This window comes from Penicillium expansum (genome assembly GCF_000769745.1).
Source record: "Penicillium expansum strain MD-8 chromosome Unknown contig313, whole genome shotgun sequence".
NCBI lineage: Eukaryota > Fungi > Ascomycota > Eurotiomycetes > Eurotiales > Aspergillaceae > Penicillium > Penicillium expansum.
This window is the reverse complement of record NW_015971264.1, coordinates 154,734-180,790: the sequence shown is the minus strand read 5'-3', so window position 1 is coordinate 180,790 and position 26,057 is coordinate 154,734. Positions and strand designations below refer to the sequence as shown.

Genomic DNA, 26,057 nt, shown 5'->3' with positions numbered 1-26,057 from the left:
AGAAAGACGGAAGCCCGCAAAAGAGAGGAGAGAGCAGAGGAGATAGTGGAAGTTTTGAGTATGAACACCTGTCCACAGGTCTAGGAAAGGTGGAAAGCTCCTTGGCCTTCTTTGATGGCGACCGAGAGGCGCTTCTTGAGAACATCCAGGTCGCTATAGTCTGGCAACTTGAGGTAGTTGACGCAGGTCATCACACTGGGGAGATAGTCGTCTGGCGTATATGGATGTTCGCTTGGGCGACACACAACGGTGAAGATCGGTGTGAGACTCTTGAAACCTATATATATAGTGTTAATAAGTGAGAATTTATGCGGTGGAAAATTGGATGAACGTACCTCCAATGGGGAGCTTGGGGCTACCAGTGACAAACTGAAGGAAATCCCGGCGTTGCTGGTTATCCAGCTCACTCATAGTCTGCAACAGGTTGCGCACACTCCGACTGTCCATGTTGAACCCGTGGTCGGCCTTGATTGAGTCCATTAAGGTTTCGATAGACCAATCCTCCTCCGCTTGTCCGAAAAGCATGACGAGCTCACTTGGAGTGAAAGCGCAAAGAGAGGAGAAGGGGAAGACTTGCGAGAACCCAGCCCGGAAGGCATCCACCTGACGCTGGACACCGCTGCCCAGGGTCATGTCGATCACCCGTTCGATATAAGTGTCAACATTTTCGATTGTCAACTGCACATCCGCGCCGCCAGGAATCAACGCAATAGCGGGATATCCGGGTAAAGTGAAGTCCAAGCCAAGGTCGTCAACATTGGCACCGTGGACTGTGATATTTTGCACAGCCTCGGATTTGAGGGCTGGCGAAAGCGACCGATCTGCCTCAATAGCGTTTTTGGCATTGACAAATTCCTTGAGCATGAGCAAGGACTTCGCGAGGTCATGATCAACCAGCTTTACAGTGCCTAGAGATGGTGCCACTGAGGACAGAGTATCCGCGATACGGAAGAACGCGGGGTTGAATGAAATGTCGATAATCCGGGAGTCAAGCATTGAGCGGGCCACGAACTTTCCTAGCACCTTGAAGATGTTCAATTGCTTCTTGCCAATATCCTGGGCTGCTTGTTCATCACTCATAGGCGCCGGGAACAGGCCGCGCTTGCCAAATGCGTATTCTGCATTAGAGCTCTCATCTGTGTCTCTCCAGATCTTAAGCTTCTTCTTCGAGAACTCTCTGGAAACAGTAGAGTAGAATTCAAGAGTCGGCCCTAATCCAGTACCAACTTCTTCAAAGTATTCAACCTCAAGGATGCTGGGGGAGGACCCATAGAGTTCCATAACCTTCAAGGCAGAATCAAGGATGCGAGAACGAGAGATGCGCACTTTTTGGCGTTGCAGCCGCCCAAGGAATGGGCGATCATCGCGGCGCAGGTCTCGTCGGCTGTCCTCGCCACTTTGAGAATTTTGCCATCTCATCATCGCCCGTGAGTATCCAAATGCAGTAGACTGTAGGAATAGATGCCTTGTCTCGAATGGGAACAAGAAGGAGAAAAGCCTGGCTAGGTCTTCGCTCCAACTTGGAAGGCAATCGCTTGCCACAATCAATGGCTCCTCGAGTTGGCGATTGATCTTGGCGGTGAGCTTTGTGTTGATGAATTGGGCCAAGGGCTCCGAGGTGATGGTGGCAGTGTCTTTGTTATCGGTCAAGATGTCATCAATCGTTGCGTTCATTTCGTGCAAAACACGGAGCAGGCGAATAATCGACGAAGTGGTGGGGTTTTTGTCGAGTGAGGCTGGGATCTCAAGGGTATCACCCTCAGGAGAAGCCTGAATAGTTGATGTGAGGGTTGAGGGCTCTGGCGGCGGGGGGCCAGGAACGCGTTTAAACGTGATGGTGTGAACTGCTGACCAGACGTTCTTGGCACTGCTCTCATCCAAGTCCTCACGGTCGTGATGAACACCACGGTAGATAGTTGTCTCATTGGTAACCGGCTTGCCATCTACGAAAAACTCAAGGTGCCAGTCCTGGGGCACCGAGGCCATCGCAGCAGCATAAGAGGAGAATGGGCGCCCGGCAGAGGCGAGCGAGCTGTTGCGCATGCGGCTGGGGGGAGCGGTAGGTGTTGATGATGAAGGTTTCGATGCAGCCGTCTGGGAGGGAGTCCCAACTCTAGTACCGTCCTCCTTGCGCGCCGTGACCTTGCCTGAGGATGCCACCTCCATGTTGACTGCTGAGGGGTCGGATATATTGTCATTTTCCATATCCTCATCCAGATCATCAACAATGGCGTTGAGTTCTTCGTCCTCGTCTTCCTCGCCGCCATCTTCCTCTTCGTCAGTCAGTTGCCTTTCATCCGCGCATTCAAGGGGCTCGTCATCGTGGTCTTCATCTTCATCCTCTTGAATCCGATTTGATTGATCATGTGGGTGACCAGTCGGAGGGTCATAGGCGCCATCCGCAGGATCGGTAACAGTGCCACGTGGGCCCCCTGCATGACTTGGGAGGGTCATGCCAGACCCCGAAGCCAGCTGTTCACGCAGTCGGGATGCATTGGCAATTTGGGAGAGAATCGAGTCCCTTGTCCGTGAGGGGCGAGGCTTTTCCGCCACGGCGATTCGGGGATGAAGGAAGTCATCCAAGGCCTTGAATGTAGCAATAGCATGGATTGACACCATGATGTTGCGATAAGGACGAGGAACCTCGGAGTCTTCATCGGCAACTAGCTTGAGTCGGAGCTGTTTGCTCAGCATGTAAGCGGCGTTGCTGCGGGTATTCTCCAGTGAATTGTGGCTGACGGTGAGGACTTCAAAATGCTCCGTCCTGCTAAGCAAGTCTTGCAACTTGCGGATAAGCACGCTGAAAGGTGTCGTGGCGGTGCTCTGGCTTTGAGCCTTGTCTGAAATTGAAACACCCATGAACGAGCGCAGGAATTCGGCTCTAGCATCGCGAATAGAGGGCGCTTGAAAGTTACCAAGAACAGACAGAAGAACGTCTATAATGCCAGAGTTGAGCAATTCAGAGCTAGTAATGCTCTCCAAGGCGTCTCCATCAAAGTATGACGCGAGCTGTTTAAATAAGGGAAGGCCACCCTCACCGCCGCGGGAATAACGTGATTTGATTTCAAAGGCGAGAGATTTCAGTGCTGTCAAGATCCTCAGAGCCTCCGCCCGAACGGTTTCGCCATGGCTTGCTTCATATACCTCGAGGAAAGCTTGAGCATCTCGGATAACTACGTCGTTGAGCGCATTGTCCATCTTTTGTAGACTGCGTGGGCCTGCCATGAAGTCATCCTCGGAATCAGACATGTCATCATGGTCATCATCCTCGCCATCATCGTCGTCGAAGTCATCGGCTTCATCGTCTTCATCCTCATCATCTCCGCCAGCTCCAGTCTCTCCGGCACCACGCGATGGATCTGTGGTCGTGTTTATATTTGTAGGATCGGATGAATCGATGTTCTCCTGGTCTCCTGACAGAGAACCTTCAGATAGTTTGATGATGGCGGAGATCACTCCTTCGCGGTGGAATTGATGTTGATAGACATGTTCAAGACGCTGGAATAGTAGCTCGGCGCAGCGTAGAGACAAAGATACGAGAGAAGGGTGGTCTTTTTGGGAGAGAATAGCAGCCAGGAATGAAGCATAAGGAACTGTGTGTAAGGCATCTTGAATCAAAGAAGGCTCCAGAATGTGCAGCATCTTCAGCTGTGCAATTAGAACTTTCTGGCGAACATGCAGATTGACTGTGCTTGAGTAGGCGTCTGTCAAAGTCGGGAACAGAATCATCGCAAAACGCTTGAGCTCAGTCTTGCAGTTGACGAGCAAGGATCGCCTCTCCTCCACTGCCTCTTTAGTTTTTGGCGACCTCAGTCCGATAGACATGTGGCTATCAAAATATGAGCTTAGCAGGTTGTCAGTCTTTGACGCATCGCGGCTTGGAACACCTGGCAGTAGCTCGCAGATGACATTGAGAGTTTCAAATACTTGTTCGCGGGGCCGATGAATCAATGCTTGCATAACTAGCACGCTGTCCATCTTGACGGCCGTGTTATCCACATCTTGTGGGGGTGACACGCCGGTCAAAATTTGGTAAAGCGTATCTACTACATCCATCTTGAGAAGCTCGTTTGACAATCGTGGGCTTGTTTTCGATACAATTGCCAATACCCTAAGGAATTGCGTGTGGATATGAGGCCCGATCAGGTTGGTCGTTCCTGGCAGTAGAAGCCTAAGAACAGCTTTGAGCATTGCAGGCTCAATCAGCTCCTCCAGGTTCTCAGGTCGGTGCTTAAAGCTCTCGACAATCCGTGATATACAAAGACACCCTTGCTCCACGACCTTAGGGTCATTGCTAGACAGGACGTTGAGTAGGGTGGGCATTACATCTCGCACCACAGGGAACGAGTCATGTGGGAGGTTGCGACAGCAGTTGGCGGCCGTACTGACTGCTGTGCGTTGAGTGCTGGTTGGGAAGAAATCCAGATATGTGAGGCAAGCGGTCAATCCACCTTCCCGCACGATTGAGGCTGGGAAGTCGACTGAAATCTTGGCCAAAGTACTCAAAGCCTGCTCAGCTAGATCGATGAACTGTATATCAAGCAGCTTTTGACAAAGGATGGGTACAGCACCACCATATACAACATTCGCTACGGAGCCCCGCAGGGCCTCCATTAGGTTCGCAAGAGAGCGACATGCAAGAAGCATAATTTCGGGATTCTCTTCGCCGAACTGGTTCGGTTGCATTAGAGCCACGAGCTCCTTCACGTACGGGTCCGGCGAAAATTGACCAGACAGGTTATCCTCATTCGAAACAAGTAAGAGATCCGACAGCTCTTGCAGGGCGATCAGTTGGAGAGATGGATCATCTTTTGCTCGCAAATTGGAGAGGATATCTCGAAGACGTGAGGACATGCCGCTCATCATTCCAGTAAGCGCACGGAGAGTGCTCTGGAGTCCCATGGGGCCTCGGCCACCGAACAGGCTGCTGTGGAACGGATCCATATCATCATCGCCAAACGCGGAGGGGTTGGTGCCGTCGTTGCTCTCTCCCGTTTGGGATCCTTGGTGTTCTTCCTGTTGCTCCTCCTGCTCAATTTCCTCCTCTGCATCTCGCATCACAACATCGGGGTTCGGCTTGGTGGAACGCTTCTTCGAGCGTCGGGGTGGTGGGGACTGCGTTGTCGCGGGTCGATCTATGACGAAACAGAAGGAATCAGTAACTATCACATTTAGATACCAATGTTGGGTCACAGAGCCGATCTCCATCCTCAAAACTCACCGTTCCGACTAGACTTTCGCCTTGATGGTTGTGGAGAGGTCGTCGATTTGGATGATTCCTCCGACGGTCGAGATGACGGTCTAGATGAGAAGGTCAAGTCAGCCCCGGTTCCTATTCATCAATGTGCGTCATCACATACCCCGGTTGTGACATGGCTGGACGGCTGCGGGCGCCTCGGCGGGGTGCAGCAGCAACAGGACCAGTGGATGGAGCTGTTTGGGATGCTGCAGTCCGCGGTCGCTTGGTTTTCCTTTGAGGCGACGGCGGTGTTGGCTGTATCGGGGAGTCTGCTTGTCGGTCGTGGCGGGAGGATGCCTTGCGTTTCCGGGACGAGGTTGAGCCGGCTGTTTGTAGCGGTGTACCGGACTCAGCAGGTGGAGGGTCTGTGGCGAGTCTCGCGGAGGAGCGAGTTATTCTGGATGACATGAGAAAGTGGTCTTTTTGTTTAATTATGTGTGACGAGATTAGGGCCTGACGAAAGAAAAGGACAGAAAAAGACCGGGATGGTCAAAGTGATAGGCAGATAGTTGGGTAGACAGATGACGAATTTAGAAATGGAGAAGCGATGATGATCCCGATGAACCACGAACCGTCCACCTAACGACCCAGGGGATAAATGGGGGTACGAAGGCTCAGGGATCAGATTCTCGCCAGTGAGAGTCCACAGAAGATAATTTCGAACGACCAGGCGACCAGTGTGCACTTGAAAGCGGAGAGAACGGGTGGGAAACTACCTCAGGGAAGAAGAGGCCGTGGAAGTGCCTGCGGGGGAGACGGGATAATCCTCGAGAGGGTCCTGGCGGTTGGCGGAAGGCCTTTGCCTGGCCATAAGTTATCGGATGTGAGAAGCTCGATTGAGTAGTCACCGTTTGCAACCCGCCATCCGCACACCTATCGAAGGCTAGCCGAATGGGCTGGCGAGAAACGATGTTCGGGTAGCTGTTACTGTTGCCGTTGGGGCTATGGGATCACCTCGATTAAGAAAGGAATGAGTACCAATTCCAGTCACACAAAAGATATTTTTTCAAATGGTTGGGGGGGTCAAGAAGAAGAAAGGGGGGGAAAATGAAAGGGAAATTGGAAAGGAGGATTTGACGTGGTGGTTGTGATGGGATTCGGGGAGCGTCAGGCGGCGGAAGTGCAACATTCGATGATCTAACCAGGTACTTATATACTTGTCTACATAGGTACTCAGATAAGTAAAATTGAACATTTTTATATATTAAACATATGATTAGTTAGCTTCTTACCTAGTATACTGACTATTATACTCACTATTATACTTTATTACACATATTTTACTTCATGGCGTTCTTTATCTCCCGCACATTTACATCTTGCCTGGATATTGGGTAGGGCCCAAGACCTGTCTGACAGTACAGGGACAAGTCATAGCTCAAGGGATCCCTTTCTATATCTTTATACATTTTATGATACATATTGTATCTGATATATGTGATCCAATTATTGGGTTGACGGCTGGAGGCGTGCATTCATACATGTACTCCTACAGAGCATATCGATGTATCATAGAAGTTAATGAAAACGCCAAGAACTACCTACGGAGTAGTTATGTAGGAAATAAGGACCTTGAATGCTAAGGGAACTTTATTAAGCGGTTAACTCCTGGATTTATATTCGTTAGCTCCCTCAAAATGGAATTTTAACGGTGTTCGATCCGGAGCACGGAGACACGCCGAATAGCACTCGATTGACTCACCGAGGTTGCGATCTTATTAATCACAGGGAATCTCCAGGGCTGGAACCTGATATTCAGAGAGAAAAAAGAAAACAGGAAAAAGGAAACATCACATCTTACATCTTACATCTGTTCACCTTTCAGCTTCATTCGCCATCTCCGGCGCATTCTCTTGCCGCCTTCGGTTCGCCCCCCCGCCATTCGCAATTCACAGGAAATTCATCTCTTCACTTCTCACCACCCCGCCTTTTTCCGAGCCCCATACCCTTTTGCTTTCCCCATAATTTAAGATCTTTTGGGGCGGTATTCTTCTATTTATCATCTCTCCATCATGGCAATCGAAATGGTCGGCGGACAGAGTGATGATGTTCACCAGACACCCATCGACATCACCCCCGCTCCGATGGAGGACTACACCTTCCCGGAGTATCGCCTTAAGCGCACAATGAGCGACCCCGAGAAGACCCCTCTCTTGCTAGTCGCTTGTGGTTCTTTCTCACCAATTACCTATTTACACCTGCGAATGTTTGAAATGGCCAACGATCACGTCAGATTCGGCACCGACTTCGAACTCATTGGAGGATATCTGTCGCCGGTGTCGGATGCCTATCGCAAGGCTGGTCTGGCCAGTGCCGAGCATCGGTAAGCGATTCTACATCCATTCTATTCAGTCTAGTTGTACCCGAAGGCTAACGGGGATTAATCTATAGGGTTGCGATGTGCCAACTTGCAGTTGATCAAACCTCCGACTGGTTGATGGTGGACACATGGGAGCCAATTCAGAAGGCCTATCAGCCAACTGCTGTGGTGCTGGATCACTTCGATCATGAAATCAATGTGGTCCGTGGGGGAGTGGACACCGGAAACGGGACCCGGAAGCCCGTTCGCATTGCTTTGCTAGCCGGTGCAGATCTGATCCATACTATGTCCACGCCAGGGGTATGGAGTGAGAAGGATCTGGATCACATTCTAGGAAAATACGGCGTAAGTTTCTTCGAACATTGGGAACCCGTTCATCCGGCGCTCGAAAAATGGGTCGCTAACACACCTTTCAGTCTTTCATTGTGGAGCGCAGCGGCACAGATATTGATGAAGCCCTAGCCAGCTTGCAGCCTTGGAAGGACAATATCCATGTCATCCAACAGCTCATTCAGAATGATGTCAGCAGCACAAAGATTCGACTCTTCCTGCGGCGTGAGATGAGTGTGCGCTACCTCATCCCAGTGCCAGTAATTCATTACATTGAGCAGCATCATTTATATGAAGATGATGGCACAGCAGAGAAGGGTAAAGAGAAACAGGAGGGTCGATAAGGATGATATGACGATCTACTTCTGCCTGTTCAGGCATACTCTTAATGACCCCTAGCGACACCACATCCTGAGACGATACCCCTGCCTTCTGTCCTTTATGTGCGACAGATGATGTTTTGTTTTTTTTTGGAGTTGGAGTATTTTTGAATTTTAAACATGTTGGCCCTTTGCCTTGGCGCAAAGCCATTACCAGCGGGAGAGTCTCGCAATTATCCCCGCCAACCGGATGTACATATTACTATTTTCGGGCTTGCTTTCTTTCATGTTATACCCTCTGTATATATGAGGACTCAATATAGACCTCTTGGGTTAGACAATTTAAAATCCGTTCAAATTAATATTCAAATGTTCTCTTATGTTCTATGTCTCGGCCCCGGAAATACTCGAATAGGCAGGTAGATCGCCTCCACATTCACCATTGTAGCATAGAATGACACCATCATGTTAGACGGGGTTAGACGGAGCTATGTATATTGGCATGAAAACCAGATTAGAAAGGGGTATTACAGTGTTATAAATCAAATTGCCCACAACAACATATGTAAGTGGTAATAATTCCCGCCCTCACATGAAACCTACGATCCCGATCCGCCCACTTGTTATCTTCCGTTATCGACTGATCTTCGATCTTCGGCCTCCGCTAATTAACCGCCCAGGCGTGCGAAAGAGACCACTTCACTCATAAAATCATCTTACTTCCAGTCATCATGCTTTAGACATTGAGAAACCACCCGCCATGTTAATGTTCGAAGAAACCACCCCCCGCCCCCTCTCGTGGCCTCTCACCCCTCCTAATTCCTCCGACCCACCAGCACCAAAAGATGTCTCATCGGTGGTGACAGCAATCCATGTGATCTCAACCGAGCGGGCAGCCCTCGCTCATCTCGAGCACATTTACCAGACCGACGCGCGAGCGCAACACGATCTGGCCCGGGCCGTGGATCAAATTGCGCGGAGCGTGCGCGAGGGTGGGAAACTGGTCGTTTGCGGGGTCGGGAAAAGTGGGAAGGTCGGACGCAAAATTGAGGCTACCATGAATAGTCTGGGTGTATACAGCGCGTTCCTGCATCCGACTGAAGCGTTGCATGGCGATCTGGGATTGGTTCGGCCGGTAAGCCCACCTGCGCCTGCGCCCGCAGATGCGTGCTTTTGAACTTTTGAATCCCGATCACATTGCGCTTTTGATAAGATCTTGGAAACTTTCATACTAACCCTGGTCTATCCAGAATGATACGGTTCTTCTTATATCCTTCTCTGGTCGCTCGCCAGAACTCTTATCTCTGCTCCCGCATCTTCCCGCTACTGTTCCGGTAATCGCTCTTACGTCGCATACACATCCAGCATCATGTCCGCTTCTCTCGTTGCATGGCCCGTCGGGAATGGGCATTCTTTTGCCGGCCCCGATTCATGAGGATGAAGAGTCTTCTTTCGGGGTTCGCGCGCCCACCTCATCCACGACCGTGGCATTGTCGCTGGGTGATGCGCTGGCTATTGCTACGGCCCGGAAGCTGCACACTGCGACGGGGAAGAGCCCTGCAGAGGTCTTTCGGGGTTTCCATCCTGGTGGTGCTATTGGAGCGGCGGCGGCAGCGGCAGAGACGCCGCTGACCACGCCATCCAGTGGCATGTCAACGGGGACATTTGACTCTCCGGCGTCGTCTGTTTCTCTTCCGTGGGATGAAATCACGAACACTCCGTTGATTCCTCCTTTCAACTTACAGTCGCCACCGGAACAGCGGCTCATTTCTCGAGATATGCTGGTCCCGCTCGATCAAATTCCCACTGCCTCTGCATCTTCATCGCAGTCACCCGGCGATGTCCGACTTCTCGATATCCTTCTGACAGCCATCCAGAATCCCAATGCAAAATCATGGGTGTTTTTGTCTCCGTCTGAAATAATCCCTCCCCGGCGGATTCGTGCTCTTCTTTCTCCTAGTGGAGATATGGACATGCGTGTGTCTGAGATTATGGCCAAGGACCCTGGTACTCCATTCGTTGTACCTCAAAGTAAATGGCTCTTGGTGCCAGAATCAACACCCCTTGCTGAACTCCGGCGCACTGTTTCTGAATCTCGAAATAGATCAGACCCAGTCTCCGTCATTGCTGTCGTGAAGGATAAGGCCTCTCCCAGCAATTTCATAGGGGTTATGGAGGCAGAGGATCTATTGGATGGATGAAATGGCTGAAAAGCGACCCTGTTTTCTCTTTAATTCTTGGATATACTCCCTTGATCTTACATATCGTTCGCATTATCATGCATTCGGTTGACGATGTTACGCCCACCCCACTTTTTGTTTCTCTTTGCATACATACTTTTTTCAGATGCACATTTACAATCGAAGCCCGAGCCTCACAGCCAAGGCTGTTCATACACGATGCAAATCAACGCCAATGATATTTCTTATGGTAATACAATGAGTATGCAAAGTCCCAGGACTATATAGTACAGAACACAACACAGCACCCCTCAGCAATCAAGCCTTAACAATCGGCTTAATACCCTTATGGATAGCAGCAATACCACCGGTAAGGTTCTCGAATCCCTGACCAGGAATCATAAACCCAGCCTTCTGAATCATGCCCCTAAACTCCTCCTGACTGGGGAAACGCTCAATACTCTCAACAAGATACTGATAACTATCCCGGTCGCCAGCAACAACCTGCCCAATAAGCGGGATAGCACTGAAGTTCCAACGCTTATAGATTCCATCCAGCACCGGGTTATCAACCTTACTGAACTCCATGCAAGCAAAGACACCACCGGGCTTGAGCACACGATACGCCTCATTCAGCGCAGCCTGCTTATCCGTGAAGTTCCGGATTCCGAACACAACAGTGTACAGATCCACCGAGGCGTCGGGGATATGTGGCATGTGCTCAGCGTTCGCCTCGACGAAGTTCAGTCGCGGCGTGTTGTAGTAGGGAGTGTCGAGCGAGCGCTTGCGGCCCTCGGCTAGCATGTCCGCGTTGATATCACTGATAGTCACGCGGGTCTCCATGTCGTGGTTGACGTTCGATGCGTGGTCCAGCATCCGGAACGCGATGTCGCCGGTCCCGCCGGCGATGTCCAGGATGTTCCAGCCGCGCTGGTCGGCGGTCATGGCAGGAAGGCAGGAGCCTGGGTTCAGGGATCGGACGAAGTGATCTTTCCAGAGACGGTGGATGCCCAGGGACATTAGGTCGTTCATGCGGTCGTAGGAGGCTGCCACGGAGCTGAAGACGGCGCCGACTGTAGGGGGAGTTGGTGGTTAGTTATGGGTTTTGGTTTTGGTTCAATCGAAGTAGTGGTCAATTGGGTAAGGTGATGGTTGTATTTACCTCGCGTCTCCTTCTCTGACTCGGGCACATTGGTGAAGCCGAAGTGTGTCATGCGGTCATTTTCCGGCTTCTGCTCCTGGGTGCGGGTGGCACAGGAGAAACAACGGTAGGGGGTGGTGGGTTGGAAAGCGCGACGCTTGGCGCTGTAGTGCAAAGCTCGCCAGGCGGAGCGAGTCGACATGGTGGACATGGTGGGATTGATGTTGTTCGGAAGTCTGGAGAAGCTTGTCCTGGTGAACCGGGCAACTTTTCTTTTCCAGTCCCGGTCCCCACCGGTGCGTGCCCCTAAACATCACCCGCCTCGACCAATCAGAACGTCTAATTTATGAGAGGTACAACTCTTAGACCTGTTTAGATATAGAAAAGGCATTGGAACTGTTCAATCATGTTGAGATGGGAGTATATTTTACAGCTATCCTCTCCGACTGCGACAACCTGCTATTTTAGTGAGTATTTTGTCTCTATCAACTCTGGGAATAGTAAATATCAAATGAAGAATAATTCAATGAAGAATAAAATAAATGGATATATAGAAACAAATCATTAAAGGGAGAGGCAATCACCACATTTTCTCCCATACTCGTCGAACCCAATGCATCTGAGCCAGTTCCTCCTTCCGCCGTTCCGCCCAGCCACCTTCTTCCCATATCTTACACTCTTCATCGATTTCCGCCTTCCCAGAGTGCAAATCAGCCTCTGCAACTTTCACAAAGGAAGTCCGATGATACACCTTCCAGAAGGCAAACATGATGATCCAGAATCCCAGACCGAAATACGAGGTGATGAAGCCCTGCACACTGAAAGGCTTGAAGACAGAGAAGCCATTGAAGATAGCAGTCAAGCTGCCAATAACGATAGCGAGAATGGCCCCGTATGGCTGGAATGGTGCAACCCATGGAACGAACGACTTGCGGTCGATTCCCTGTGCCTTCATGGCACGGTACCAGCCGATGAAGACGCAGACCATGCCCGTGTAGGTGAGTACGAAGGCGATGGTGGTCAGATCGACGAACCAGAAGAAGACCTCGACGGAAGAGGTACTAGCCACGAGGAAGGTGATGCAAGACAAAGCAGATACCGTGAGGACACAGTAGATGGGGATACCAGAAGAAGTGCATTTCAACAGGAACTTCGGTGCTTGGCCATCGCGGGCGAGGGAGTAGAGGGTTCGGCTAGAGCTGTAAAGGTAGGCATTGCCACACGACCAGCCCGATAGCAGAATCAGGAAGTTGATAAGATCTGGCAGGCCTTTGATACCGAGGTTCTCGATTCCGATGACCCAAGGTGAAGCAGCGGAGCCAGCAGCACCGTCAGCAATCGCGGACATGAGACGAGGGTCGCGTGGGCTGCAGATGATGGCGACAGCGAAGACACCGACGACGTAGAATCCCACAATACGCCAGAAAGTCATCTTCGCAACTCGGGGGATGGTCACGCGTGGGTTCTCGATCTCTCCTGCGGCTAGGGCTGGGAGATCAGGTCCAGCTACTGAGAAGGCTGCGTAGACCATGACGGAGAATAAGCCTAAGAATCGGCCAGTGTTGCCATCGGTATAGTACTCGAACATAACGCCGTCGGTCCAATTCCTAAAACCATATGCATCGTGCTTGGGGTTTCCTCCGACCATTGTGATGAAGGTGAGGAGGACGAGTCCGATGAGGAGGAGGATCTTAGTCGATGCTAGGACGAACTCGCTCTCGCCGTACCATTTCACCGAGACAAGGTTGAGCATCGTGCAAACAACCAGTGCCATGGCTACCCAGACGGCGGGGTTGACGCTTGTATTCCAGTATTGCATGATTGTTGAGACAGCAGAGTACTCCGTACAGACTAGCATTACACCTCCATAGAAATATACCCAACCCCTAGAAGGGTTAGTGTCTGCAGGGTATAGCAAGGCAATATAGGGCATGGAAGAACTTACATAGCAAACCCAAAGGCTGGGTCAATAAACCGGGCAGCAAGCTCAAAGATAGATCCACGAATGGGGAGGTATGCAGCCATTTCACCAACACACAGATTGACAGGCAAGATAAAGAGACATCCCCAAATAAGATATCCGAGGAAGACTGACAGCGGACCGGCATCCCGTAGGTGAGATCCAATACCGACGAAAAGCCCAGTACCAATTGAGCCTCCAATGGCCATTAATTGAACATGTCGGGATGAGAGACCGCGCTTCGTCTGCTGGACGGGTAAAACATCGCCCGCGCTAGTATCCTCCGGGATGGAAACGTCTGTAGAAACTTTCTTCTCCATGACGAAATGCTACTCGAGCTTGGAATTACTCCATTCCATGAAGCGGGGAACATGACACTTTATACTCTGTATGCGCACCGACATTATCAAGAAGTGTGTGGTGCCAAGGACATTGATAACTAGACAAACGGCCTGCGAGCATACATGTTGATCATGCAACCTCTAAACAAAACTGCCAAGATGATTTCGGCGATACGCAAGACATCAAACACTACTGATAAGACAGACATTGACCAAGATCACCGAAGTCGTTCGGCATCATCCCAAAAGGGGGAGGAGAAGGCGATGCTAAACCTTGAAGATCTGCCAAGTGATAAGCTTATCAGGGCTTAACAGGAGCTGGCCACCTGGGCAACCTGGGCACCTGGGCAGGGGCCACAGTTCAAACGTGACAAAATATCTCTTTTGATAAGGGACATTAATGCCCCAGACTGTTTCCCATTTGTGTGGTAAATTCTTAGACAAATCAAAACTTTGATATCGGAACTTGACCGGAGGGCATATCAACCGAAACCTGCAGACCGACATGCTTAAAGCAGTTCAAAGTGGCCTATCAGCATTCAATGGCCAAGAAAATTCTCCGATCCTCTCCGTTCCATTCGTCCTTGGACTAGATTGTAATATTCTCACTTGGTTTTAGGAGGGCGGCCGAAGCAGAAGCCATAAAGTATACCCCCGCATTTTGATGGGCACGCCAGCGGGGCTTGAGCGCCAGACACCGGCCCGGTGCTGTTTGTATATTTTTTACAGTTAAGGTTAAGGCCCATGACGGACAGGATCTTCCGCGTTCTTTATAATAAGGTCAGTTTAGGTTTGGAATAAGAATTGTGGTCTGTAAAATGTCGAAACTACTGAAATAATTTCCTCAATTGTACTTGTGTGCTTCCTCAACTGGAATTCTCCACATAAAAAGTGGACAATGAGTATAAACAGCCTCCCGAGGTCCTTCCCCGTCACTCCACTCGGTATAAATAGATTAAATTGAGCATCACGCAGGATTCTATAGACGGTTTGCTCTCTGGACAAGACACTGAAGCATTCAAGCGCTCCAAGATATAACTTTAAATAGATGACTAGATGCACTCCTTTTGATCTACTCTATAGAATAATTAAATACACAAGTTCCTACCCCCACAAGTCCACACCGTTACAAGTGAATCATTCAAAGGCCGGCGGAAGAAAACCCTCCGTATGAGCCCCATCCAACGGCCACGGCCAATCCGACAACAACTCCGGCGGCAGCTGGAACTGCATCATCTGCTCGCCCATTGCCGTCGGTGGACCAACTGTCGGGACCGGACCACTAGGGGGAATGTATGCTGTGGGTTGGATCGGGATTTCGCGTTTAGTGTCGATGGGGATTGAGCTATGTTGGGGGCGCTGGTGTTGCGCCGCGAGATTGTGTAGTCGGGAGGTGCGCATATATCCGTCGATTCTGTCTACCTGCGACCGGAGTCGTTGGCTGGCGCCGGCGGTGCGCTGGAGACCTGTCTCGAGGCGGCCGAGGAGATCGGCCATTTCGAGTCTGTGGGGAGGGTATTAGTTTGGATGATTAGTTTGGGATAGGTGAAAGACTTACAGCAACGTGCGGACGCGTTGGTAGGATGCTTCTGATAAACTTCCTTCCATTACAGAGCCTAGGATATAGCCGATTCCGCCGAGATGATGAAGCTGTGAGTGGTTAGTAAAGTGGGGGTTAGAAAAATCAATGGTGGACATACCAAAGGGGAGCTGATGGCATTCAAATACTCCACGGGAACTTTGCTGAAGACACTAAGAAGTTCTCCAGCAACGTCACATTTGCGGTCGACGCCAAGCTCTTCCGCCGACAAGAGCACCATCCGGAGGAGCTGCAGTGTTGCCTGGATGTTGGCAGACTGGAACCCGAATAGGTCCTTCGACATATCGCCTGTAGTGGGCGGGGTTTCTTTAAATTGTGACGGCAGCGCGGCGTACATGGATAGTACCCTCTCCATGACTGCTGGTTCTGACATGGATGCCGGGGTGAACAGAGACCATACCTGCGATGTTCCGTTGGCTGACGAGAAACGACGTCGATTACCATCGACGACGTATTCTAGAATTCGATATAGATCTGTTGTAAAGTTCCAACCTCGAAGCCATGCCACGGGTTGTCGTGATACGACGGTCACATCGTCCGGGCTGACGGCCGACTCTGGAGACACGGGCGGCAGCCCGTAGCCGTGTGGTGTGATGAACTCGTCGTCAACTTCACTCGGATATCGTACCAGAGAATGCGCTTCGCGGTATCGAATCACGCCTCCCCATACAATGGTGGAATAGATATCCAACGTATAAATAGACCAAAACTTCAAACCTAGAGTTAGTGGAAATCGTAACCATAAGAGAAGGATACATACTAGTCTTCGCCGCTCCTCGGTTTCGATAGCAGTCAAGTTTTTTGGCCAAAGCTTTTCATCATGAAGGCCCTCCATGCTGGTTAGAGTATGGTACATGCCGGAGTATTTCTGCATATTCTTAATCTGGCCGTTTTGAATACTGACAATTGCGAGAATAGCGCATGCACGCATATAGTTAATGCCTCTTGCCGCTGCGAGGTCTCGGGGAATAGAATCCTTGGCCGCGGCATAAAATGCCTCGGATGGAGGATCAACAAGTTCATCGCGATGCCATCTATTAGTGAACAGCGCGCCGTCTCGCGCGCGTCCAGAAACTAGGGCGCAAACTGCCATTGTTGTGGCAAATAACCCCGGATTTCGGAGGTGCTCTTGGTTATGAACTCTTTCAATGAAAGATTGCTTGTGGAAAAGCGGAAAGCTAGGAATTTATCAGTCATAGAAAAGGACAATAGCAATGACAAGGTCGATTCGTACATTGGATATACAATCTCGAAGTATACTTGCACAAGATTTCGGATTTGACGATCACTGGCAATGGCGAATGCATTCCATGAGTTGCGCAATGCGCCGTCATCATCATACCCTTCCGTTGCCACGCCGCCAGTATTGAAGGTAGACCATGGATCCCCAGTCAATGACGGGCGATGGGCGGACTCGGTATAATACGAGCTCCTAGACGCCGAGGAATTTGACATCCTCCCTGTCGCCTGCGCAGCAGGCGGTACAGGGAGGATATTGTCAGGGGCAGGAGTTCCTATCAACGATGTCTCTCGCATAGAGGCCCTGGTACCAGCCTTGACGCCCCGTCGCTTTGCGGGGCGATCAAAGGTGCACGGGACGTCAAAATCTGCACAATTCTGACATCTGCCTAGCGGGTCTTCACTTCTGCCGCACTTGATGCTGCGTCTGTTGCAGAAGTCGCCTGTGAATGCAACATGAGCTCTGAGCTTTCTAGTACAATCCGGGGGAATAATTGCCGCCAAGCGGGGGTGGAGTATACAATTGGACGTGGGGATCTTACAGGCTTTGGAGACGCGTTGCAGCTTTCGGGGTTTTTGCGACATTCAATTCATTAGTTCATTCCAAGCTCGGAAAGTGGTCTCAGGCGCAGTGAAGCGGGAGGTAATTCGTGGGCCCCCGGTTTCGGTCAAAAAAAATGGGGTTCCGGGTCTGCAGAGAGACACGGGTCGCGTATGGGAAATCCTGGGGTAAGGTTGTGCAAAATGGAAACAAAAACGCAAAAAAATTGACTATCAAACTCAAGCAGCAACTTTCTCCGATGACATCGATGCGTAATTGAATTGCCAGAAATGAGAGAGGATAAAAGTCGACATTAGAGTTACAAGCCACAAAGGCTGACTCAGCAGCGTGTCATTCCAAGGTTGACGCCGGGGGACGGAGGACGATCGAATGCAGTCGAGATTTCGACGATCATTAGGTCTACTCCGTAGAGTCTAATGTATTATATTCAATGTCCCAAATCGATTTTGGTTTGCACATGAAATCAAAAGAAAATATTTATTGCGTATAATGTTTGCCAAGGTGTCATATATATATCCCTGCCTAGTTTTCTATAAAAGGTTACGACCTAACCCACAGGGCCCACTACCAGCACCATGTGACACAGATGTGAAAAAGAAGTTGTAAATGTGTAGATAATAAATGTATGAACACAATATTTTTGATAAATTAAGTACAGATAACAACCTTCAGTACACAATCTTATACATGTGTTGCCTCTAGGGTAGGTGTAACATGATTAAAACGCTCTATGTATATAGTATGACGTAAATTGCTGGTGAGGTTTTAGACAGTTCCAACTTTAGATGGGGAGGTTGTCAGCTCGGTCTTGCCGTCACTGAGAACCTCGCCCCTGCTAACTCCGTGTTCGGCGAGGACATCGCCGTGGAGCTTATATGCCTGTTCCATCTTCCAGTAGAATGGGCTGGTGGTTGAGAAAAGAGCGTCAATCGACTCAAGAGAGCGGTTGCGGGTTTCAGGATAGACTGCGAAGAAGATCATGTTAGATCTGGAACTTGACGTGGACTCATGGAAGGTCAAGCACATACATAGGTAGACGATCGGGATCCAGAGGAGGTTAAGGCCAGCAAACAAAAAGTATGTACGGCTCTAAGAGGTTATCAGTATCTCCATTGAAGTAGAAAAGTGGAAGCCACTTACGGTCATGACATTAAACATGATGGGGTTGACTAAAGTGGTCATACCCACCCCAATAGCCCACCCTGTGATTCCGAATCCATTTCCTTGGGCTCTTAGATCACTGGGAAAGATCTCAGTAGGGATCAAGAAAGCGACCGTGCCCCAGGTGGCAGCATAACTAGTAATCACTTTAGTATGTAGAAAGTATCGCAATTCCATGAGGTCTTACCCGAGGTTGAATAAAAAGAGCATGGTAACGGCACCAGGCGCATATTGAGATGCGTTTTCAGGGTTATGAAGCGAGCCTTCATAAACAGCTCCGGCCTATAAGATTGTCAGGAGGAAGCACTTCGACTTATAGAAGAAAAACTCACAATAAGGTTGACTGCGAATAAAACAGCCGCTCCGCCCATCAGACACACCCGTCGGCCAAATCGGTCGATGATTTGGGCACTAATAATGGTACCTATAATTCCAATCGTGTTGATTCCTCCGGCAAGACCGTTTTGCTTTATATCACTATAGCCTGCCTGAGCAAGCAGTGTTGGGGAATATGCAGTAACCGCCTACAATCACTATTAGCACCCCGATTCGAGGGACTGGTTGTAACCGTCGTGACTCACCGTTATACCCGTCCAAGACGCCATAATTTGAAGCCAAACACACAACCAAGCTCGTCGGCCGAGATTCATACCCGGCTTTCCACCCTTTCCAAATAAGATTTTTCCAAACTCAATGGGGGAGCTGCGCTTGCTTCCCTCCGCAGTGACTATAATCTCAAGGTATTCTCGCTCGATATCGTCTTGGGAGGCTCGGTCTTTGCGAATACGATTTAGAAGATCTCGTGCTTCATCACTCCGCCCCACCGAGGCCAGATAGCGGGGGCTATCCGGCAACATTTTTATGAAGGCAACCAGGATGAGTGCCGGGAAACACTGGAAGGCGAGAAGGAAGCGCCATCGTACGTCCGAGTAACCGTTATCGACAAATGCGAGACCGAAGGAGATCCAGTATGCGACGGAAATTCCTAGATCTTGAAAATAATCCATGTCAGAAAAGGCCCCCACAGTGGATATCGCAAATCGGATAGCTCACAATTGGCAATGAAGACATAACCCAAAAAGCCACCTCGATGGTTCGCTGAAGCGGTCTCTGAGACCAATACTGGGGTAATGCCAGTTAAGGCTGTGAGAATAACGAATTAGAATCGTGGCTCCTTGTCGGCCTCAAGCTGAGCCAAGAATCTTAAGGATCCTCACCCCCGGTCCCAATCCCTGTAATCACCCTAGCGCACAGCATGAAATTTGAATCCTGCGCGGCCGCTTGCAGCGCGCCACCGATTAGCGCAAATGTCGATCCCGCGAGTAGGCCGTTGATCCGACCAACGCGATCTGCCAGCCATCCACCAGCGAAACAACCGAAGATCGCACCCAGGTAATAAATGCTGACAATTCCACCCTGGTGAGTGGTGTCGGTGACTGTCCCATCTGGTTTACCGATGCCAACCTCTGTCACATATTTGGGTGCGCTGTTGACGCCACCCATCACACCCTGGTCATATCCCTCGAAGAAGATTGAGATCAGCGAAAATATTTGAATAGCGACATTCAGCTGACGCGGCGACAGTCGCTTCCATAGTGTGGTGTAGCCCATGATGGCCGATAAGCTACTTCCCCAGATAAAGCGAAATAGAAGTGTATTACCGAGTGATCCTTGTTATGGGACCCGCCCCCGGCATGGAAGAATCTGAAGGCTAAGCTTGGTAAGACTGGGGACAATGGATCTGTTGATGCGGGGCCAAAGCCCATTCCAAGCGCGTAGCCATTTATCATTTGTAATTGCTAATAGGCGTTTTGCCGGTCATCCCTTCTCCCTTTGTTAACTATTACAGGAGTACTCCGTACTCCGTAGATCTATCAGAATCGAGAATGCCCAAGCGGATTTTTCGGTCTCCACCATCCACCGGTTGGTTCATTATGGGTACCGGCTGATAGGACCGGCTTTGTTAAATAGGGGACTTGATCCTCAAGATGTTTTCGTTTTTTTCCCGTCGAGTTTTTCTGATATTTTCGCGTGTTATTTGAAATTTTGGAATCAAACATGGCGTCCAACTTCACTAATGGCACTACTAGCCATAGTTTAGACATCACGGTTTTGGGTTTGAATAGCGGAACTTCCATGGTGGGTGGCTGTTTGTTCAACTGAGAAACACCAAACTTATCAGCTATAGGATGGCATCGACTGTGCCCTTTGTCGATTCCGCCAGGATACCCCCGAATCGCCCATGCACTTCGAACTACTTAAGGCAAGTACATAGGTACCTACGGGAATGCTCCACAGGGTACGAGATACTGACCAATGACACAGTATGGTGAAATCCCACTTGAGCCGGTGATCAAGAAGCGGGTGATGAATATGATCCTGCATAATAAGACCTCCCCTTCGGAGTTGTCGGAAGTAAATGTGATCCTGGGCGAGACCTTCGCCTCAGCTGTGCACCAGTTCTGCAAGGATTACAATGTGGATATCAAATCGATCGATGTCCTCGGATCCCACGGCCAAACCATCTGGTTGTTGTCCATGCCAGAGGCCGGCGAGACCCGCAGCGCTCTGACTATGGCCGAGGGCACATTCCTCGCCTCGCGCACGGGCATCACCTCAGTCACCGACTTCCGGGTAAGTGATCAGGCGGCTGGACGTCAGGGAGCACCCCTCATTGCCTTCTTCGACGCGCTAGTGCTGCACCACCCAACAAAGCTGCGTGCATGCCAAAACATCGGCGGCATTGCAAATGTTTGCTTTGTCCTCCCGGATAGCCACGGGGGAGTTGACGCCTGCTACGATTTCGACACCGGCCCAGGAAACGTGTTCATCGATGCCGTCGTGCGCCACTACACCAACGGCAAGCGCGAGTACGACCAGGATGGTGAGATGGGAGCCCGCGGTACCGTCGACCAGGTACTTGTGGATGACTTCCTGACACATCCCTACTTCGCGCTGGAACCACCAAAGACAACGGGCCGTGAGGTTTTCCGTGACACTCTTGCTCACGAGTTCATCGTCAAGGCTGAGGCTAAGGGCCTCAAACCTGACGATATCGTCGCTACCATTACCCGTGTCACCGCCCAGGCCATCGTGGACCATTACCGTCGCTACGCTCCTAAGGACCTCGAGATCGCCGAGATATTCATGTGCGGCGGTGGTGCCTACAACCCGAACATTGCCGCCTTTATCCAAGAGAGCTACCCCAACACACGCATTATGATGCTCGATGAGGCTGGTATCCCTGGCGGCGCTAAGGAGGCCATTACCTTTGCTTGGCAGGGTATGGAGGCCGTGGTCGGCCGCTCTATCCCTGTCCCTACTCGTGTCGAGACTCGCCAAGAATATGTCCTCGGTAAGGTGTCTCCGGGTAAGAACTACCGCAACGTCTTGCGTCAGGGCATGTTGTTTGGCGCTGGTCGTGATCATCTTCCTCCAGTAAAGGAGATGATCAACTACATTGACGGCAAGGCTTTCGACAACAAGTGGTAAATACGACTTTCAAACTTCTTTCTATCAAGACCTTTGTATAACGGTTTTGGGATGCATTTATATACTATTTGTATATTTCTCTTTCGGCGCAACCGTACAATTTTAACATACATATATATGCACTGACGAATATAATGTTGTTCCTGGTTACTTTCTCCGCGTTTCGGTAGATATGTCAAATCTAACAATGAAAATAGACCCAACGACAGAATTGTATGTTATGGTGCGGTCTAAGTATGGATCCACTACACTAGTATCATTAGCCTGATAACCCAGTTTTCATTAAGCTCCACGTGGAGTTCGAGACAACATCCTTTCAGCCATTTTGCCAGTACAAAGTACCAATGGCACGTGCCGAGAAAAGTCTAGAGCTACCTATTTACATCGGTGCCTGCTCGGCCCGAGCTTTTACCGGGTCTTTATGATCGTCAGTGGATGCAGTGGACATTTTAGTTCCTTGCTTTTGCTCCATAGTAGTGTGGGGATAGTTTTCTCTCCATACACCTTTTGCTTATTTGGATCTAGATTGCGGGCGAAGCTTTTCCTCGGGTTTGAGGGCTGGTGGTCTTGCGAGGGCGATCCTTTGGCCCCTCTTTCTGAGCAGGTTAGTCTGGATGCGTAGGTGGATAGCTCTGAATTATGTTGATGGAAGAAAATCTTGCTTCAAAACCGTACTTAGAAGAGACGATACGATTAATGAACAATGACCGCATAAACAGGCATCTATATATTAGCGTTAACTTATTAGCTTGAACCACGAGAGCCTCCTATTGAATAAAGAGAAGGACTACCAATAATTCTGAATTAGGAATGCAGGAATTGCAGGGTCGCAGATAATGGCCATGGTTCTAAAATGGTAGTTGCCAAGTTCGAATTTGTTATTCGGGCTACACTAATAGAAACAAGGGTATATCGCAGTTCTCGATGACTGTTGACTGGGGATATATGAATACAAAAACCGGAGTCATGTTGTAGAAACATAAAGGTCGAGAGTTATCTTTGCATTATCATACATTTATCTAACCGAAAAGATGGTAACGACTCGGCTATTGCTCTACGGCTAATTACTTTCACCCTTTTAGCTATGAAAGGGACGACTAAAAAGACAACGTAGTATAAATATAACGTCCCTACCATCTTGAGCCAAATAGATCACTTTATTGAGCTCATACGTCAAAGATAAACGCCGGATAAGCGACTCTTCTTGTTATTAATACATCTAAATCGCGACAAAAGAGTACCAACCCCGATTCACATTGGGTAGTTTTTCCATTTCTAAGTCCATACTTGCTATATAGACCTTACTATTAAGATACGCCACGTGCAATCCTTGCTCGCTTGAAGTATATTGCAAGATCATTATTGTTACACCCGATATCCGACGAACCTATTTTATTTCCGACAGATTCAAATTTATTCAATTCTTCCTACTTTCCGAGGTTATCTCCTTACCCCGCAATGTAAGTAGTGTAACGTTACAGTCTAGAGAAGCTTTGGGGGGTTCAAGGGCTTTAGCGTATCTCGCCAAGATATATTTATCCCGTAATTGTGGCTTGACATGAAGAGTATTAACACCTGAAGATCTGCAATGTCGTACTCATTCACAGGCTAAGTCAAGTGTTCCCCCAATCAACGACCAGCGACATCGGGGAATATTCAACAACTGCCTCTAGCTTACCTCGCTAATATATTTGATATATTACATATCAAGAGAGATGCGCCAAGTTAGGAGCGGGGGGAAGGTGATGAGTTGCCAAGATCATGCCAGACCCCTAGCAGTTCGAACTGAACGTCACCGTGCAGGTTCCTGCACTTTCTACTCTGTTATCGCAAGGCACTACTACGTGAGAGCACTACCATTCAGAAACAGTACCACCTGGGATCACTATCCCCTGTAGATCCTATCTTCTGGGATGCTCGGGATATTCTGAACTGCCGTTGAGGATAGATTGGCTGCATACGACCTAAGAAATTAATCAAATTAAGCCAAACCCCGATAGTACTCCTTTCTAAGGGCTATTACTGCACTCTCCTCGCCATGATGTAACTGATCGTGGCACCCGTCACTTCCAATCTTGGAAGGTAATCAATAAACACCTCAGGGGCAGCAAACCTCACCTTTCCTGGTATTTAAATCACACCCTTGATCATGTTATTTCTTCACACAATGTTTAATGTACACCGCATCACCTGCCTTCGGGTTTTTCTGCTGGCCCTCGCACTTGGGCCGGTCAATGCTACTCCGATTGCCCACAGCGATCTCACTGGCCGTGAACATGGAGGCCCAGCGGTGTGGCCAACTCCTCAACAGCTGATATTAACCGGCGGAAAGGTATCGCTCAAGGCCGATGTAACTCTTGTGACCAACGCGTTCAACGACTCCGCCACAGTATCTATGGTCAAGGAGGTTGTGGCTGCCGCCGGTGGTAATGTTGTTCTCGCCTCCAAGCCCAGCGGTAAAGGCACACAGATTTTCGTTGGCACCGAGGCTGAAGCTGGCGCCGCTGTCGCTGCTGCTAAGGCTCTTGCCGGAAACTCTGCGAATGGCCTCGACGCTGACGGCTACGTTTTTGCATGTGGCCGTTATGAACAAAAGCCAAGCATTGTTCTCAATGGCGTAGACACGCGTGGCACTTTCTATGCGGCACAGACTCTTCGTCAACTTCTCGACGGTGGGCACATTCCCGGCATTAAGGTGCGCGATTGGCCGCTCATGTCTATCCGTGGCTCGATTGAGGGTTTCTACGGTGTCCCTTGGTCTCATCAGGCACGTCTCGACCAGTTTGCTTTTTACGGAAAGCACAAGATGAACACCTATGTTTACACGCCGAAGGACGATCCACTTCTCCGCGCCAAATGGCGCACTCTTTACAGTGGCGATGAGCTTACCCAGCTCAAGGAGCTTGTTGAGACTGCAAATACCAACCATGTCGACTTTACCTATGCTCTTTCGCCCGGCTTAGACGTATGCTACTCATCTGACGACGACTTCGACGCTACTATGGCAAAGTTTAACCAGCTGCGCGACTTTGGTGTCAGCAGTTTCTATATTGCTCTGGATGATATCCCCCTCGAATTCCACTGCGATGCGGACAAGGAGAAGTGGCCCGAAACGAATAACGATGAATGGATCGCCGATGCCCAGGCCTTCTATCTGAACCGTGTTCAGACGGAATACATCGAGCCGAACGATCTCGAAAACCTCGAGACTGTCCCGACCAACTACGCCGGCAGCGCAGCATCCCCGTACAAGACAGAGTTCGGTACCAAGCTAAACATGAAGATCCGTGTTCAGTGGACCGGTGAAGGAGTTTTCAGCGACGATATCACAGTCGACAGCGTTGTGACAGCCGACGCGAGCTACGTCACCGACAACCTGTTCCTATGGGACAACTTCCCAGTCAACGACGGCAACCGTGACCGCCTATTCCTCAATCCGCTCACCAAGCGTGCCGCTGAACTATACAAGCATCTTCTTGGCTTCACCTCGAACCCGATGAGCCAAGCGTATGCCTCTATGGCCGCACTCGCGAACTATGGTGACTATACCTGGAACGGGCCGGCGTATGATGCCACCAAGTCTATGGATGCAAGTCTATGGGAGCTATCGGGTAGTGACAAAACCGTCCACAACGCACTCATCGCGTTTGTCGACCTCAACCAGAACTGGCCGTACCAAAGTCCCGAGGTCAATGCGCCAAGCCTCACCAAGGACATTGCGGCTTTCTGGGCCGCTCGTAAAGCCGGCACCGGTCATGGAACCAAGGCGTTGAAGGATCGCCTCGCACTTATCATCACCATCTCCGATGTTCTCCCCAAAATGGCCACTAAGGCCTTCGCTACGGACGTGGCTCCCTGGGCGACTGTTGCTAGGCAGTGGGCAAACGCTTGCCAGCACCTGATTTGTATGCTCGAGGCACTCGATCGAAAAGATCAGAGCAAGGCAGATGCCGAGTTCAAGTCCGCCAAGAAGTGGGTTGAGAAGACGAAGGCTAAGACTGTAGATGATCGCAACACGGAGGGAGAAGACCTGCCTAACTCCATTATCCCAATCACTGGGGATGGGGCGTTTGATACGTTCCTAAGTAATGCCACGGCTATTTACAATGATAAATAGATACGGGTACAAGTTTGGTAGTATACGTCGGATAGACAGATATAATGCACGCGTT

At 49.9% G+C, this 26,057-nt stretch overlaps 9 protein-coding genes across 9 annotated transcripts; 4 read left to right on the top strand and 5 right to left on the bottom strand.

Moving 5' to 3' along the window:
* Positions 1 to 80: 80 nt before the first annotated feature.
* On the bottom strand, positions 81 to 5,647 carry PEX2_092390 (HECT-type E3 ubiquitin transferase UFD4; the record flags this gene model as incomplete). The annotated part of the gene is made up of 4 exons (XM_016746509.1): positions 81 to 277; positions 336 to 5,162; positions 5,222 to 5,301; positions 5,361 to 5,647. The coding sequence occupies 4 exons, from the start codon at positions 5,645 to 5,647 to the stop codon at positions 81 to 83; spliced, it is 5,391 nt and encodes a 1,796-aa protein (XP_016600225.1).
* Positions 5,648 to 7,251: 1,604 nt separating this feature from the next.
* On the top strand, positions 7,252 to 8,233 carry PEX2_092380 (nicotinamide/nicotinic acid mononucleotide adenylyltransferase; the record flags this gene model as incomplete). Its single annotated transcript, XM_016746508.1, has 3 exons — positions 7,252 to 7,562; positions 7,631 to 7,904; positions 7,976 to 8,233. 3 exons carry the CDS (start codon positions 7,252 to 7,254, stop codon positions 8,231 to 8,233), a joined length of 843 nt encoding a protein of 280 aa, XP_016600224.1.
* A 736-nt stretch (positions 8,234 to 8,969) lies between these two features.
* PEX2_092370 (Sugar isomerase (SIS)) lies at positions 8,970 to 10,410 on the top strand (the record flags this gene model as incomplete). The annotated part of the gene is made up of 2 exons (XM_016746507.1): positions 8,970 to 9,344; positions 9,460 to 10,410. 2 exons carry the CDS (start codon positions 8,970 to 8,972, stop codon positions 10,408 to 10,410), a joined length of 1,326 nt encoding a protein of 441 aa, XP_016600223.1.
* A 297-nt stretch (positions 10,411 to 10,707) lies between these two features.
* On the bottom strand, positions 10,708 to 11,741 carry PEX2_092360 (class I SAM-dependent methyltransferase; the record flags this gene model as incomplete). The annotated part of the gene is made up of 2 exons (XM_016746506.1): positions 10,708 to 11,462; positions 11,552 to 11,741. The coding sequence occupies 2 exons, from the start codon at positions 11,739 to 11,741 to the stop codon at positions 10,708 to 10,710; spliced, it is 945 nt and encodes a 314-aa protein (XP_016600222.1).
* A 369-nt stretch (positions 11,742 to 12,110) lies between these two features.
* On the bottom strand, positions 12,111 to 13,810 carry PEX2_092350 (putative proline permease; the record flags this gene model as incomplete). The annotated part of the gene is made up of 2 exons (XM_016746505.1): positions 12,111 to 13,416; positions 13,476 to 13,810. 2 exons carry the CDS (start codon positions 13,808 to 13,810, stop codon positions 12,111 to 12,113), a joined length of 1,641 nt encoding a protein of 546 aa, XP_016600221.1.
* A 1,158-nt stretch (positions 13,811 to 14,968) lies between these two features.
* Positions 14,969 to 17,255, bottom strand: PEX2_092340 (putative C6 transcription factor; the record flags this gene model as incomplete). Its single annotated transcript, XM_016746504.1, has 6 exons — positions 14,969 to 15,335; positions 15,390 to 15,481; positions 15,532 to 16,140; positions 16,192 to 16,609; positions 16,666 to 17,038; positions 17,213 to 17,255. The coding sequence occupies 6 exons, from the start codon at positions 17,253 to 17,255 to the stop codon at positions 14,969 to 14,971; spliced, it is 1,902 nt and encodes a 633-aa protein (XP_016600220.1).
* Positions 17,256 to 17,997: 742 nt separating this feature from the next.
* On the bottom strand, positions 17,998 to 20,004 carry PEX2_092330 (putative MFS sugar transporter; the record flags this gene model as incomplete). The annotated part of the gene is made up of 8 exons (XM_016746503.1): positions 17,998 to 18,197; positions 18,261 to 18,321; positions 18,373 to 18,529; positions 18,581 to 18,675; positions 18,726 to 18,917; positions 18,975 to 19,377; positions 19,449 to 19,536; positions 19,611 to 20,004. The coding sequence occupies 8 exons, from the start codon at positions 20,002 to 20,004 to the stop codon at positions 17,998 to 18,000; spliced, it is 1,590 nt and encodes a 529-aa protein (XP_016600219.1).
* Positions 20,005 to 20,709: 705 nt separating this feature from the next.
* On the top strand, positions 20,710 to 21,885 carry PEX2_092320 (UPF0075 domain protein; the record flags this gene model as incomplete). The annotated part of the gene is made up of 1 exon (XM_016746502.1): positions 20,710 to 21,885. The coding sequence occupies one exon, from the start codon at positions 20,710 to 20,712 to the stop codon at positions 21,883 to 21,885; it is 1,176 nt and encodes a 391-aa protein (XP_016600218.1).
* Positions 21,886 to 24,052: 2,167 nt separating this feature from the next.
* On the top strand, positions 24,053 to 26,002 carry PEX2_092310 (beta-N-acetylhexosaminidase family protein; the record flags this gene model as incomplete). Its single annotated transcript, XM_016746501.1, has 1 exon — positions 24,053 to 26,002. One exon carries the CDS (start codon positions 24,053 to 24,055, stop codon positions 26,000 to 26,002), a length of 1,950 nt encoding a protein of 649 aa, XP_016600217.1.
* Positions 26,003 to 26,057: the final 55 nt, after the last annotated feature.